The 15,111-nt window shown below is 36.4% G+C and overlaps 1 protein-coding gene across 1 annotated transcript in view; it reads left to right on the plus strand.

The window, feature by feature from the left end:
* Window positions 1-15,111, plus strand: part of LOC114096699 (bile acid receptor-like) — a 47,963-nt gene that overhangs the window by 11,250 nt on the left and 21,602 nt on the right. Inside the window, exons 4-7 of the mRNA XM_027940246.1 lie at window positions 6,427-6,569; window positions 6,665-6,769; window positions 6,969-7,068; window positions 7,716-7,829. Coding sequence (XP_027796047.1) covers window positions 6,427-6,569; window positions 6,665-6,769; window positions 6,969-7,068; window positions 7,716-7,829 — 462 coding nt within the window. The remainder of the gene's footprint in view (window positions 1-6,426; window positions 6,570-6,664; window positions 6,770-6,968; window positions 7,069-7,715; window positions 7,830-15,111) is intronic.

Consider the following 15,111-nt stretch of genomic DNA (forward strand, 5'->3'; position numbering starts at 1 on the left):
TAGTTCAAATCTATCCCATTTATTGATTCTTGATTTTACTTCTTGTGCTTTAGGAGTCTTGTTAAGGAAGTCAACTCCTAAGCCCATATGGTGGAGATTTGGGCCTAATTTTTCTTCGATTAGGCACAGGATCTCTGTCTAGTGCTTAAGTCCTTGATACATTTTGAGTTGAGTTTTGTGCAGGTGCAAGATAGGGTTTGATTTCATTTTGCTACATATGAATTTCCAGTTTTCAAGCATCATTTTTTCAAGAGGCTATCTTTTCTCCAATGTATGTTTATGGAGCCTATGTCTAGTATGAGATAACTATATTCAGGTGGATTTGTTTCTGTGTCTTCTATTCAGTACCATTGGTCTATGTATCTATTTTGGTGCCAATACCATGCCTTTTTTATTACTATGGCTCTGTAGTATAATTTAAGAACTGGTATCATGGTGCTTCCTTTTTCACTTTTCTAAGGATTGCTTTGACTACTCTGACCTTCTTATTTTTCCAAATGAATTTCATGGTTGCCTTTTCTATTCTATGAAGAATTTCATTGGAATTTTAATAGGATTTGTATTAAATCTGTATAACACTTTGGTAGTATGGTAATTTTGACAATATTAATTCTGTCTCTCCAAGAGCATGGAAGATCTTTCCATCTTCTAATGTCTTCTTCAGTTTCTTTCTTTAGTGTTCTGTAGTTTTCATTGTGTAGGCCTTTCATCTCTTTTATTAGATTGATTCCAAGTATTTTTTTTTTTTTTGAGGTTATTGTGAATGGGGTAGTTTTCCTAATTTCTCTTTCAATGGACTCATCACTGATGTAAAGGAATGCATTTGATCTCTGGGTGTTAATTTTATATCCTGCTACTTTGCTGAATTCATTTATTAGTTCTAGAAGTTTTCTGGTGAAATTTTTGGGGTCCTCTTAGTATAGAATCATCATCAGCGAATAGGGATAGTTTGAGCTTTCTTTTCCTATTCATATCCCTTTAATTTCTTTCTTCTAATTGCTCCTGCTAGAGTTTCAAGGACAATGTTGAATAGAAGTGGTGAAAGAGGGCATCCTGTCTTATTCCAGTTCTTAGAGGGATGCTTTCAATTTTTCTCCTTTTAAAATTGATGTTGCCCTTGGATTTAGCATATTTAGCTTTTAAAATATTGAGGTATGGTCCTATTATCACTAGTTTTTCTAGTGTTTTGAACATGAAGGGGGTGCTGTCTTTGTCAAATGCTGTTTCTACATCTATTGAGATGATAATATGATTCTTGTCTTTAAGTCTATTGTTGTGATAAATTGTGCTTATTGATTTTTGTATGTTGAATCAATCTTGCATTCCTCTGATGAACCCCACTTTATCGTGGTGCACTATCTTTTTAATATGTTTTTAAAAAAATATTTATTTTTTAGTTATAGGTGGACACAACATCTTCATTTTATTGTTATGTGGTGCTGAGGATCGAACCCAGTGCCCCATGCATGGTAGGTGAGCGCTCTACCTCTGAGCCACAACCCCAGCCCCTTAATATGTTTTTGTATGCAATTTGCCAGAATTTTACTGAGAATTTTTGTATCTGTGTTCATTAGGGATATTGGCCTGAAGTTTTATTTCCTTGATGTGTCTTTTTTTGGTTTGGTGATACTAGCTTCATAGAATGAATTTGGAAGGGTTCCCCTCCTTTTCTGTTTCATGGAATAATTTGAGGAAGATTGTTGTTAATTCTCCTTTGAAGTTCTTGTAGAACTTGGCTGAGAATCTGTCTAGTCCTGGGCTTTTCTTAATTGGAAATATTTTTGATGGTGTTTTCAATTTCATTGCACGAAATTTATCTGTTTAATTTGTGTATGTCCTTGTGATTCAGTTTGGGTAGGCCATGTGTCTCTAGGAATTTGTCAGTGTCTTTAAGATTTTATTGGAGTATAAATTTTCAAAATAGTGTCTGATTATTTTATGTATTTCAGTAGTGTCCATCATGATATTTCCTTTTTCATCATGAATTTTAGTAATTTGAGTTTTCTCTTGCCTTCTCTTTGTTAGTGTGGCTAATGGTTTATTAATTTTATTTATTTTATCAAAGAACAAACTTTTAATTTTGCCGATTTTTTGAATTCTTTTGTTTCAATTTCATTTATTTCAGATCTGATTTTAATTATTCCTGTCTTCTACTGCTTTTGGTGTTGATTTGTTCTTCTTTTTCTAGGGCTTTGAGATGTAATGTTAGGTCATTTATTCATTGACTTTCTATTCTTTTAACGAATGAGTTCAATGCAATGAACTTTCCTGTTAGCATAGCATTCATAATGTCCCAGAGATTTTGATATGTCATATCATTATTCTCATTTACCTCTAAGTATTTTTTTTATTTCCTCCCTGATTTCTTCTGTTATTCATGAATCATTCAATAGCATATTATTTAGTCTCCAGATGTTAGAATAGCTTCTATTTTTTATTCTATCATTGATTTCTAATTTTAATCCATTATGATCTGATAGAATGCAGGGTATTATCTCTAGTTGCTTTGTGGCATAAGATATGGCCTATTTTAGAGAAGGATCCATGTGCTGCTGAGAAGAAAGTGTATTTGCTCATTAATGGATGAAATATTCTATATGTGTCTGTTAAGTCTAAATTATTGATTGTATTATTTAGTTCTATAGTTTCTTTGTTTAGTTTTTGTTAGGAGGTCCTATCCAGTAGTGAGAGAGTAGTGTTAAAGTCACCCAGTACTATTGTGTTGTGGTCTATTTGATTCTTGAAATTGAGAAGGGTTTGTTTGATGTGTGTAGATGCTCCATTGTTTGGGGCATAAATATTTACAATTGTTATGTCTTATTGATGTATAATTCCCTCAAGAAGTATGAAATGTCTTTCTTTGTCCCTTCTGATTAATGTTGGCTTGAAGTCTACTTTATCTGACATAAGGATAGAAACCTCTGCTTGTGGGCTGGGGTTGTGGCTCAGCAGTAGAGTGCTTGCCTTGCATGTGTGAGACCCTGGGTTTGATTCTCAGCACCACATAAAAATAAATAAGTGAAATAAAGGTATTGTGTCCAACCACAACTAAAAAATAAGTATTTTTTTAAGAGAGAGAGAGAATTTTTAAATATTTTTTAGTTTTCGGTGGACACAACATCTTTATTTTTTTATTTTTATGTGGTATTGAGGATTGAACCTAGTGCCCCACGCATGCCAGGTGAGCACGCTACTGCTTGACCCACATCCCCAGCCCCTAAAAAATAAATATTAAAAAAGAGACCTCTGGGGGGATAGTAGAGGATAGGAAAGGTAGCAGAATACAACAGTTACTAGTATGGCATTATGTAAAAATGTGGATGTGTAACCGATGTGATTCTGCAATCTGTATTTGGGGTAAAAATGGGAGTTAATAACCCACTTGAATCTAATGTGTGAAATATGATATGTCAAGAGCTTTGTAATGTTTTGAACAACCAATAAAAAAAAAAGAGACCTCTGCTTGTTTACATGATCCATGTGAATGATATGGTTTTTCCCATCCTTTCACATGCAATCTGTGGATGTGTTTGCCTATGAGATGAGTCTTTTGGAGACAGCACATTGTTGGGTCTTGTTTTTTAATCCAGGTTGCCAGACTATGTCTTTTGATTGATGAGTTTAGGTCATTAATGTTCTAGGTTATTATTGAGATATTTGTATTCCTGATCACTTGGGTTTATTTCTAGTCTTTAATTTGAATTAGTTTTTCCTTTGATTGACTATTCCTTTAGTGTAGTTCCTTCCTTTGTTGGTTTTCACTTTTCTTTCCCATTTCATCCTTATAGAATATTTTATTGACAATGTTCTGCAGTGCAAGCTTTCTCAGTTGCAGATTCTTTTAACTTTTGTTTATCATGGAATGTTTTTATTTCATCTTCAAATCTGAAGCTTAATTTTGCTAGATATGGAATTCTTAGTTGGCATCATTTTCTCTTAGAGCTTGGTGTATGTTATTCTAGGACCTCCTAGCTTTGAGTGTCTGGGTTGAGAAATCAGCTGAGATCTGAATTGGTTTCCCCCTATATGTAATTTGATACTTTTCTCTTGTAGCCTTTAAAATCCCATCCTTATTCTGAATGTTATGCATTTTCATTATAATGTGTTTTGGTGTGGGTCTGTTGTAATTTTGTACATTTGGGGTCCTGTAAGCCTCTTGTATTTGATTTTCTATTTCATTCTTTGGGTTTGGGAAATTTTCAGTTATAATTTCATTGGAAATATTGTGTGTTCCTTTGGTTTGTATTTCCGTGCCTTTATCTATCCCTAAAAATCTTAAATTTGGTCTTTTAATGTTTTCCCATATTTCCTGGAAGTTTTGTTCATGGTTTCTTAACATCTTCTCACTGTGGTCAACTCTATTTTCAAGATTATATATTTTGTCTTCATTGCTTGAAGTTTTGTCTTCCAAGTAGTCTAGTCCATTGGTGATGCTTTCCATTGAATTTTTAATTTGGTTTATTGATTCCTTCATTATAAGGATTTCTGCTTGCTTTTTCCCCCCAGAATTTCTTCCTCTTTATTGAAGTGATCTTTCACTTCCCCTATTTACTCTCTGATTTCACTCTTAATACCATCCTTTACTTTGCAGATCAGTTTAACTATGTACATTCTAAACTCCTTCTCTGACATTTCTTCCACTGTGGTGTTGATGAATTCTGTTATTGGAGTATCTTGCTTTGTTTGGGAAGATTTGTTCCCTTGATTTTTCATGTTGTTTGTGTGTCTACCCATCTAGTAGTATGGATCCGAGGTAGTAGAATTTCTATCCTGTGGACTTGTAGTGTCCCGAAAGGTTTCAAGTACCTCATTTGCAGAGAAGTTGCCTGTCTACTTTCTTGGTTTCATATCATGGAGCATCCAGGAAAGCAACCTCCTCTATTCTGCCATCTTGAAAACCTCTCAGCACCCTTTCTTGATGTTTTAAATGGCTTCATATTTGTGAACCCAGGGGTGCTTAACCACTGAGCCACATCCTCAGCCATATGTGTGTGTGTGTGTGTGTGTGTATTTTTTTTTGAGACAAGGTTTCATTAAGTTGCTCAAGGATTCACTAAGTTGCTGAGGCTGGTTTTGAACCTCCAATCCTTCTTGCCTCAGCCAACCCAGCTTTTGGGACTAGAGGTGTATGCCAACCACACCTGGTGCTTTTTTAATTTTGACACATGTTCTAGATAAGTTGATTAGGGCTTCACTTAGATGCTGAAGCTCACTTTGTATTTGCAATCATCCTGCCTCAATGTTCTGAGTCCCTGGGATTACAGGCAAGTGCTACCATACCCAGCTAAAATGGCTTTATATTTGGATATATTCTTGTTCCCTAACAAAAATGATGAAATCATTTAGAAAGAGACTAAGGCTTTTGTTCTCCATTATAGCTCCTGATATAATATTTTTAATTAGTTAATAATTTTGGTACTAGGAATTGAATGCTAAGTTGCTGAGAGTCTTGCTAAGTTGTTGAGGCTGGTTTCAAACTTGCAACACTCCTGCCTCAGTCTCCCAAATTGCCAGGATTACAGATGTGTGCTACTGTGCCCAGCAAGTTTTAGATTTATTTATTTGTTTATTATTTATTTATTTATTTATTTTTACAGTGTTGGGGATCAAACCTAGGGCCTCATGCATGCTAGGCAAGCACTTTATCACTGAGCTGCACCCCAGCATATAATGTTTTAAAATATAATAGCTATGATTTAAATGCTTATAGAAATGGCTCACATTGTAAAAGGTAAATATTAATATTTGACTAATTTTAGTAGTGACTGATGGACTGCTGTTCAGGTAGAGGTACCAGATGAAGATTTAAAAACCCATAAACACATAAAGCTGTGGCTGTGGCTCAGCGGTAACACACTTGCCTGGCATGTTGAGGCACAGTGTTCGATTCTCAGCACCACATATAAATAAATAAAATAAAGGTCTATCAACAACTAAAAAAAATTTTAAAAACCCCATAGAAACAATAAACCCTAAATTAAAATTGTTTACAAAAATGTATCAGTACCTTGGTCTTGTTTATAACAAGAAAAAATCTTGACTTTACTCATTTTGAAAAATCACAAGAAGCTGTTGGTAAGGTAGTTCCACTGCTCTACTAAACAATATTCTACGTTGCTTTCAGGATATAATTACTGTTGGTGTTATTATATAAATTTTTAAATTTATAATTTGGACAGACAAAATTAATTTTTGATTTTTTGCTTGAATAAAGGGCTTTTAGGTATTCACCATAATTTTATAAGAAAAAGGAGAAATAAATATAATAAATTCAATTGCTGTGATATAAATACCCCCAAATAAATGTTCTTTGTAAAAAGTCAAGTCTAGTGTCATATAAGTATACCATATAAGACAATTTCATAAAAATCCTATTATGTTATTGCCAAGTCAAAAATGTTTTACATAAATTTTATAATATCACAGGTTTACTCACAGAAATCCAACGCAAATCAAAGAGGCTTCGAAAGAACTTTAAGCAGAAGAATAGTTTTTACTATAATGTCAAAGTGGAAGAGGAAGGAGCAGACAACAAACTTGTATCATCCACCACTAGATCTGGAAAAGTGGCAAGACTTCTTCATTTATAATTTTTTGTTTTTTCTTTAATGATGTTTTGTTTAATGAGTATGCACAAATAATTTCTCACTATACTTTCTAACAGACTCAGGAGAGCATGGAATTAACTCAAGAGGAACATCAGCTTATTAATAACATTGTGGCTGCACATCAAAAATATATGATTCCTTTGGAGGAAACAAAGAAATTTGTATGTATTACTAGCAAGAAATAGTTCATAACTTTTTAATAACATTTTATAACATTTTCTTTAGAAGATGTTTCTTTAACATTTCCTTTTTAATGACATTTTCTTTAAAAAATGAAGGACTAACACAACAGTTTAAAGTTTCAACAGTTGTTTAAATGAATATAATAATTTATTAATTGTAGTTCTTTCTATGGGTTAGCTGCAGGAATATACCAATCCTGAACTGAGCTTTTTACAACTCTTAGAGATAGCTATCCTTCATGTCCATGGGATGATGGAGTTTACCAAGGGACTTCCAGGTAATTACTTTGCTTTTGGAAAAAACTAAAGTAATTTACCACTTCAATTTTTTAAAATGTTCCATATTTTAAAGGAAGAGGGTATTGTAAGGAAAACAAAACCTCTATGTTTTCTACCAATGCCACTTCTAACTGCCAAAACATGTTTATGTCTGCCTGCTCCAATTAATCATGTGGGTGAAAATCTAAATATTTAAAAATATTATTCAAATACGTCAACATTTAAGAGTTAAGATAAACATATTTATTTGCATGTTTAATTTTTGGAAATGATTTGTTTTTGTTGTTTTAAATGAAACATGAAACAAAAAGAAGATTCCCTGTACAATATTAAAAATGTGGAGCCACTCTTGGCCAAAACTTAGCTATTTACATGCACACACGATTCATTATAAAATAAATTCTTCAAGTCTAAATAAACTATGTTTAATTTGTCCTTGCTAGAAGAAAAGGATTATCTGATGAAAGTGCCCCAAAGTATTACCATGTATAATTAAGAATTTTATTCAAATTTGAAGTTATAGATCATGATTATTGTAAGTGAACATTTAGAATTCATAAGAAAATTAATAATTTAAAACATTAAATACTATGTCTGAAAATTATTTTTCATTATCTATATATATTTTCATGATCTTTTATTAAAGGATTCGAAAAGTTGACTAGTGAGGACCAGACTGCACTACAGAAGGGATCAAAAGCTGAAGTGATTTTTCTTCATGTGGCCCAACTTTACAGTCAGAAAGTATCAACCTCCAAAAGTAAAATGGCTTTCTTTTTAATTTTAAAATTTATAATAAAATTTAGCAACAAATGATATATCTAAAATATTTTCATTTTATTTTACCAATTGGTATAGGAATAAATATCTTATGACAGATGTTTATAGTTCTAATACTATAAACATAATATTATGTTTGGTCTAGCTTTTTTTCCTTTCGTTTTTTTTTTTTTATTGGTACTGGAGATTGAACCCAGAGGGGCTTTATCATTTCATCACATCTCCAATCCTTTATTTATTTATTTTTAAACTTAAGAGACAGGGTCTCACTGTGTGCTTAGGACATCACTAAGTTGCTGAGGCTGGCCTTGAACTTGCATTCCTCCTCCTGCCTCAGCTTCCCAAGTTGCTGGGATTATAGGTTTGTGCTTTTGTGCCTGGCTTGCTTTTTTGTATTTTAAAAAAGTCATTCCTTTTTTTTTGTATTAGAGTTTATGGTTATAAATAGTAGTTGGGTTAATCCTCACAAACTCATACATGCATGGAAATAGATTTCAGTTAATGATGCCCCCTCTTCCCCTCTTTTCTGTCCCATCCTTCCGCCTCCTTCTTCTACTCTACTAGACTTCCTTTCATTTGTCTTTGATTAATTAATTTGTATTTGATTGGTTCTCTAGTAATCTTATCATTCCTTCCCCCTTTCCTTTATTTTACTCTAGCTTCCACATATGAGAACATTTGACGTTTGAATTTCTGAGTTTGTCTAATTTCACTTAGTGTGGTATTTTTTATTTCCATCCATTTACCAGCAAATGTCATAATTTCATTCTTTTTAATGGCTGAGTAGAACTCCATTGTGTGTGTGTGTATCTCACATTTTCTTTATTCATTCATCTATTGACAGGCATCTGGTGGATTCTGTAATTTAGCTATTGTAAATTGTGCTGCTATAAACATTGATGTGATGGTGCTACTTCAGTATGCTGATTTTAGATCTTTTGGGAAAATAATGGAGAGTAGGATAGCTGGGTCATATGATGGTTCCATCCCTAGTTTTTTTTTTTTTTTTTAATTTTTTATTGTTGGCTGTTCAAAACATTACATAGTTCTTGATATATCATATTTCACACTTTGATTCAAGTGGGTTATGAGCTCCCATTTTTACCCCATATACCGATTGCAGAATTACATCAGTTACACATCCATGGATTTACATATTGCCATACTAGTGTCTGTTGTGTTCTGCTGCCTTTCCTATCCTCTACTACCCCCCCTCCCCTCCCCTCCCCTCCCCTCTTCTCTCTCTGCCCCCTCTACTGACATTCATTTGTCCCCCTTGTATTATTTTTCCCTTTCCCCTCACTTCCGCTTGTATGTACTTTTGTATAACTCTGAGGGTCTCCTTCCATTTCCATGCAATTTCCCTTCTCTCTCCCTTTCCCTTTCACCTCTCATCCCTGTTTAATATTAATCTTCTTCTCATGCTCTTCGACCCTACTCTGTTCTTAGTTACTCTCCTTATATCAAAGAAGACATTTGGCATTTGTTTTTTAGGGATTGGCTAGCTTCACTTAGCATAATCTGCTCTAATGCCATCCATTTCCCTGTAAATTCTATGATTTTGTCATTTTTTAATGCAGAGTAATACTCCATTGTGTATAAATGCCACATTTTTTTTAATCCATTCATCTATTGAAGGGCATCTAGGTTGGTTCCACAGTCTTGCTATTGAGAATTGTGCTGCTATGAACATCGATGTAGCAGTGTCCCTGTAGCATGCTCTTTTTAGGTCTTTAGGGAATAGACCGAGAAGGGGAATAGCTGGGTCAAATGGTGGCTCCATTCCCAGCTTTCCAAGAAATCTCCATACTGCTTTCCAAATTGGCTGCACCAATTTGCAGTCCCACCAGCAATGTACAAGTGTACCCTTTTCCCCACATCCTCGCCAGCACTTGTTGTTGTTTGACTTCATAATGGCTGCCAATCTCACTGGAGTGAGATGGTATCTTAGGGTGGTTTTGATTTGCATTTCTCTGACTGCTAGAGATGGTGAGCATTTTTTCATGTACTTGTTGATTGATTGTATGTCCTCCTCTGAGAAGTGTCTGTTCAGGTCCTTGGCCCATTTGTTGATTGGGTTGTTTGTTCTCTTATTGTCTAATTTTTTGAGTTCTTTGTATACTCTGGATATTAGGGCTCTATCTGAAGTGTGAGGAGTAAAGATTTGTTCCCAGGATGTAGGCTCTCTATTTACCTCTCTTATTGTTTCTTTTGCTGAGAAAAAACTTTTTAGTTTGAGTAAGTCCCATTTGTTGATTCTAGTTATTAACTTTTGTGCTATGGGTGTCCTATTGAGGAATTTGGAGCCTGACCCCACAGTATGTAGATCGTAGCCAACTTTTTCTTCTATCAGACGGCGTGTCTCTGATTTGATATCAAGCTCCTTGATCCATTTTGAATTAACTTTTGTGCATGGCGAGAGAAAGGGATTCAGTTTCATTTTGTTGCATATGGATTTCCAGTTTTCCCAGCACCATTTGTTGAAGATGCTATCCTTCCTCCATTGCATGCTTTTAGCCCCTTTATCAAATATAAGGTAGTTGTAGTTTTGTGGATTAGTTTCTGTGTCCTCTATTCTGTACCATTGGTCCACCCGCCTGTTTTGGTACCAGTACCATGCTGTTTTTGTTACTATTGCTCTGGAGTAATGTTTGAAGTCTGGTATCGCTATACCGCCTGATTCACACTTCCTGCTTAGAGTTGTTTTTGCTATTCTGGGTCGTTTATTTTTCCATATGAATTTCATGATTGCTTTCTCTATTTCTACAAGAAATGCCGTTGGGATTTTGATTGGCATTGCATTAAACCTATAGAGCACTTTTGGTAATATCGCCATTTTGATGATGTTAGTTCTGCCTATCCATGAACAGGGTATATTTTTCCATCTTCTAAGATCTTCTTCTATTTCTCTCTTTAGGGTTCTGTAGTTTTCATTGTATAAGTCTTTCACCTCTTTTGTTAGGTTGATTCCCAATTATTTTATTTTTTTTGAAGATATTGTGAATGGAGTGGTTGTCCTCATTTCCATTTCAGAGGATTTGTCGCTGATATACAGGAATGCCTTTGATTTATGCGTGTTGATTTTATATCCTGCCACTTTGCTGAATTCATTTATTAGCTCTAATAGTTTCTTTGTAGACCCTTTTGGGTCTGCTAGGTATAGAATCATGTCATCTCCAAATAGTGATAATTTAAGTTCTTCTTTTCCTATTTTGATGCCTTTAATTTCTTTCGTCTGTCTAATTGCTCTGGCCAGTGTTTCGAGAACTATGTTGAACAGAAGTGGAGAGAGAGGGCATCCCTGTCTTGTTCCAGATTTTAGAGGGAATGCCTTCAATTTTTCTCCATTCAGAATGATGCTAGCCTGAGGCTTCGCATAGATTGCTTTTACAATATTGAGGTATGTTCCTGTTATCCCTAGTTTTTCTAGAGTTTTGAACATAAAGGGATGCTGTACTTTGTTGAATGCTTTTTCCGCATCTATCGAGATGATCATATGGTTCTTATTTTTAAGTCTATTGATGTGGTGAATAACATTTATTGATTTCCGTATATTGAACCAGCCTTGCATCCCAGGGATGAATCCTACTTGATCATGGTGCACAATTTTTTTGATATGTTTTTGTATCCGATTCGCCAGAATTTTATTGAGGATTTTTGCATCTAGGTTCATTAGAGATATTGGTCTGTAGTTTTCTTTCTTTGAAGTGTCTTTGTCTGGTTTAGGTATCAGGGTGATGTTGGCCTCGTAGAATGAATTTGGAAGTTCTCCCTCTTTTTCTATTTCCCGAAGTAGCTTGAAAAGTATTGGTATTAGTTCCTCTTTAAAGGTTTTGTAAAACTCTGCTGTATACCCATCTGGTCCTGGGCTTTCCTTAGTTGGTAGTCTTTTGATGGTTTCTTCTATTTCCTCAATTGATATTGGTCTGTTTAGGTTGTCTATATCCTCCTGACTCAATCTGGGCAGATCATATGACTTAAGAAATTTATCGATGCCTTCGCTATCTTCTAATTTATTGGAGTATAAGGATTCAAAATAATTTTTGATTATCTTCTGTATATCTGAAGTGTCTGTTGTGATATTGCCTTTTTCATCCTGTATGCTAGTAATTTGAGTTCTCTCTCTTCTTCTCTTTGCTAGCATGGCTAAGGGTCTGTCGATTTTGTTTATTTTTTCAAAGAACCAACTTTTAGTTTTGTCAATTTTTTCAATTGTTTCTTTTGTTTCGATTTCATTAATTTCAGCTCTGATTTTAATTATTTTTTGCCTTCTACTTCTTTTGCTGTTGTTTTGCTCTTCTTTTTCTAGGATTTTGAGATGAAGTATGAGATCATTTATTTGTTGGTTTTTTCTTTTTTTAAGGAATGAACTCCAAGCAATGAATTTTCCTCTTAGAACTGCTTTCAATGTGTCCCATAGATTCCGATATGTTGTGTCAGTGTTTTCATTAATCTCTAAGAATTTTTTAATTTCCTCCTTGATGTCTTCTATAACCCATTGATCATTCAGTAACCTATTGTTCATTCTCCAAGTGATGTATTCTTTTTCCTTCCTTCTTTTATCGTTGATTTTCAGTTCCATTCCATTATGATCAGATAGGATGCATGGTATTATCTCTACTCCTTTGTATTGTCTAAGAGTTTCCCTGTGACATAATATATGATCTATTTTTGAGAAGGATCCATGTGCTGCTGAGAAAAAAGTGTAACTGCTTGATGTTGGGTGGTATATTCTATATATGTCAATTAAGTCTAGGTTATTAATTGTGTTATTGAGTTCTATAGTTTCCTTATTCAACTTTTGTTTGGAAGATCTGTCCAGTGGCGAGAGAGGTGTGTTGAAGTCTCCCATGATTATTGTATGGTGGTCTATTAGACTCTTGAACTTGAGAAGAGTTTGTTTGATGAACATAGCTGCACCATTGTTTGGGGCATATATATTTATGATTGTTATGTCTTGTTGGTGTATGGTTCCCTTAAGCAGTATGTAGTGTCCCTCTTTATCCCTTTTGATTAACTTTGGCTTGAAATCTATTTTATTTGATATGAGTATGGACACTCCTGCTTGTTTCCGAAGTCCATATGAGTGATATGATTTTTCCCAACCTTTCACCTTCAGCCTATGTATGTCTTTTCCTATCAAATGCGTCTCCTGTAGGCAGCATATTGTTGGGTCTTGTTTTGTGATCCATTCTACTAACCTGTGTCTCTTGATTGGTGAGTTTAAGCCATTAACATTTAGGGTTATTATTGAGATATGGGTTGTTCTTCCAGCCATATTTGTTTATTTATGTTACTAAACATGGTTTGTTTTCCTCTTTGATTATTTTTCCCCCCTTTACTGTCCTACCTCCCACTGTTGGTTTTCATTGTTATTTTCCATTTCCTCTTCCTGTAATGTTTTGCCAAGGATGTTTAGAAGAGATGGTTTTCTAGCTGCAAATTCTTTTAACTTTTGTTTATCGTGGAAGGTTTTAATTTCATCTTCCATCTTGAAGCTTAATTTCGCTGGAAACACAATTCTTGGTTGGAACCCATTTTCTTTCAGTGTTTGAAATATGTTATTCCAGGATCTTCTAGCTTTCAGAGTCTGTGTTGAAAGATCAGCTGTTATCCTGATTGGCTTACCCCTAAATGTGATCTGCTTCCTTTCTCTTGTAGCTTTTAAAATTCTCTCCTTATTCTGTATGTTGGGCATCTTCATTATAATGTGTCTAGGTGTGGGTCTCTTATGATTTTGCACATTCGGCGTCCTGTAGGCTTCTAGGATTTGGGATTCTGTCTCATTCTTCAAGTTTGGGAAGTTTTCTCGTATTATTTCATTGAATAGATTGCTCATTCCTTTGGTTTGAAACTCTGCCCCTTCCTGTATCCCAATGACTCTTAAATTTGGTCTCTTGATGTTATCCCACATTTCTTGGATGTTCTGCTCATGGTTTCTTAACATTCTTGCTGAGCTGTCTATGTTCTTTTCAAGTTGAAATACTTTATCTTCATTGTCTGATGTTCTATCTTCTAAGTGTTCTACTCTGCTGGTAGTATTCTCAATTGAGTTTTTAAGTTGGTTTATTGCTTCCTGCATTTCTAGGATTTCTGTTTGTTTGTTTGTTTTTTATAACCTCTATCTCCCTGTATAGTTGATCTTTTGCTTCTTGGATTTGTTTATGTAATTCATTGTTGAAGTGATCTTTCATTGTCTGATTTTGCTGTCTGATGTCTTCCTTGAGACTCCAGATCATCTGAAGCATGTATATCCTGAATTCTTTATCTGTCATTCCATCTGCTGCAGCTATTACCTCTTCTAACGTTGAGTTGACCTGCATTGCTTGTGGTCCTTTCTTTCCTTGTCTCTTCATACTGTTCGCGTTCCTTTCTACTTGGTGAAACTGTTGTGCTATTGAATTTTCCCCCTATATATTTATATTGGTCTTGTATAGTTGCAAAGTCTCCCTCGCAGGCGTGGGTGGCGGCTCTGCCCCTCCTCCAATTGGGGCAATGTGCCTACCACGCCGGCAGGCCACTGGGCCTGCTCTGCCGGTCGGTAGCATGTCCGCCTACCTTGCAGGCGTGGGCTGCGGCTCTGTCCCTCTGCGGGCCGCGAGGCTTGTTCTGTCTGTGGTCGCAGTTCTGCCTACTTTGCAGGCGCAGGCAGCGGCACTGCCCCTCTGCAGGCCTCTGGGGCTGTTCTGCCAGTGGGTCGCAGGTCCGCCTACCTTGCAGGTGCGGGGGGCGAGGCGGCTCTACCCTTCCTCAGGCCACTGGGCCTGTTCTGTCTGTCGGTTGCAAGTCTGGCCTGTTCTGTTCAGGCGCGGGGGGAGGGGGCGGCTCTGCCTCTCAGCAGGCCGCTGCTCCTCTTCTGCCGGTGGGTTGCAGGCCCGCCTACCTTGCAGGAGTGATTGGAAGCTCTGCCCCTCCGCGGGCCACTGGGACTTTTCTGTCGGTGGTCACAGTTCCACCTACCTGGCAGGCGCGGGGGGTGGGGGGCGGCTCTGCCCCTGAGCAGGCCGCTGGGCCTGCTCTGTGGGTGGTCACAGTTCCCTCTACCTTGCCGGCGCAGGGGGAGGGGGCGGCTCTGCCTGTCAGCAGGCCGCTGCTCCTCTTCTGCCGGTGGGTCGCAGGCCCGCCTACCTTGCAGGAGTGATTGGAAGCTCTGTCCCGCCACGGGCCACTGGGCCTTTTCTGTCAGTGGTCACAGTTCCGCCTACCTGGCAGGCGTGGGGGGTGGGGGGCGGCTCTGCCCCTCAGCAGGCTGCTGGGCCTGC

Source organism: Marmota flaviventris, chromosome 10 (assembly GCF_047511675.1).
Source record: "Marmota flaviventris isolate mMarFla1 chromosome 10, mMarFla1.hap1, whole genome shotgun sequence".
Classification (NCBI taxonomy): domain Eukaryota; kingdom Metazoa; phylum Chordata; class Mammalia; order Rodentia; family Sciuridae; genus Marmota; species Marmota flaviventris.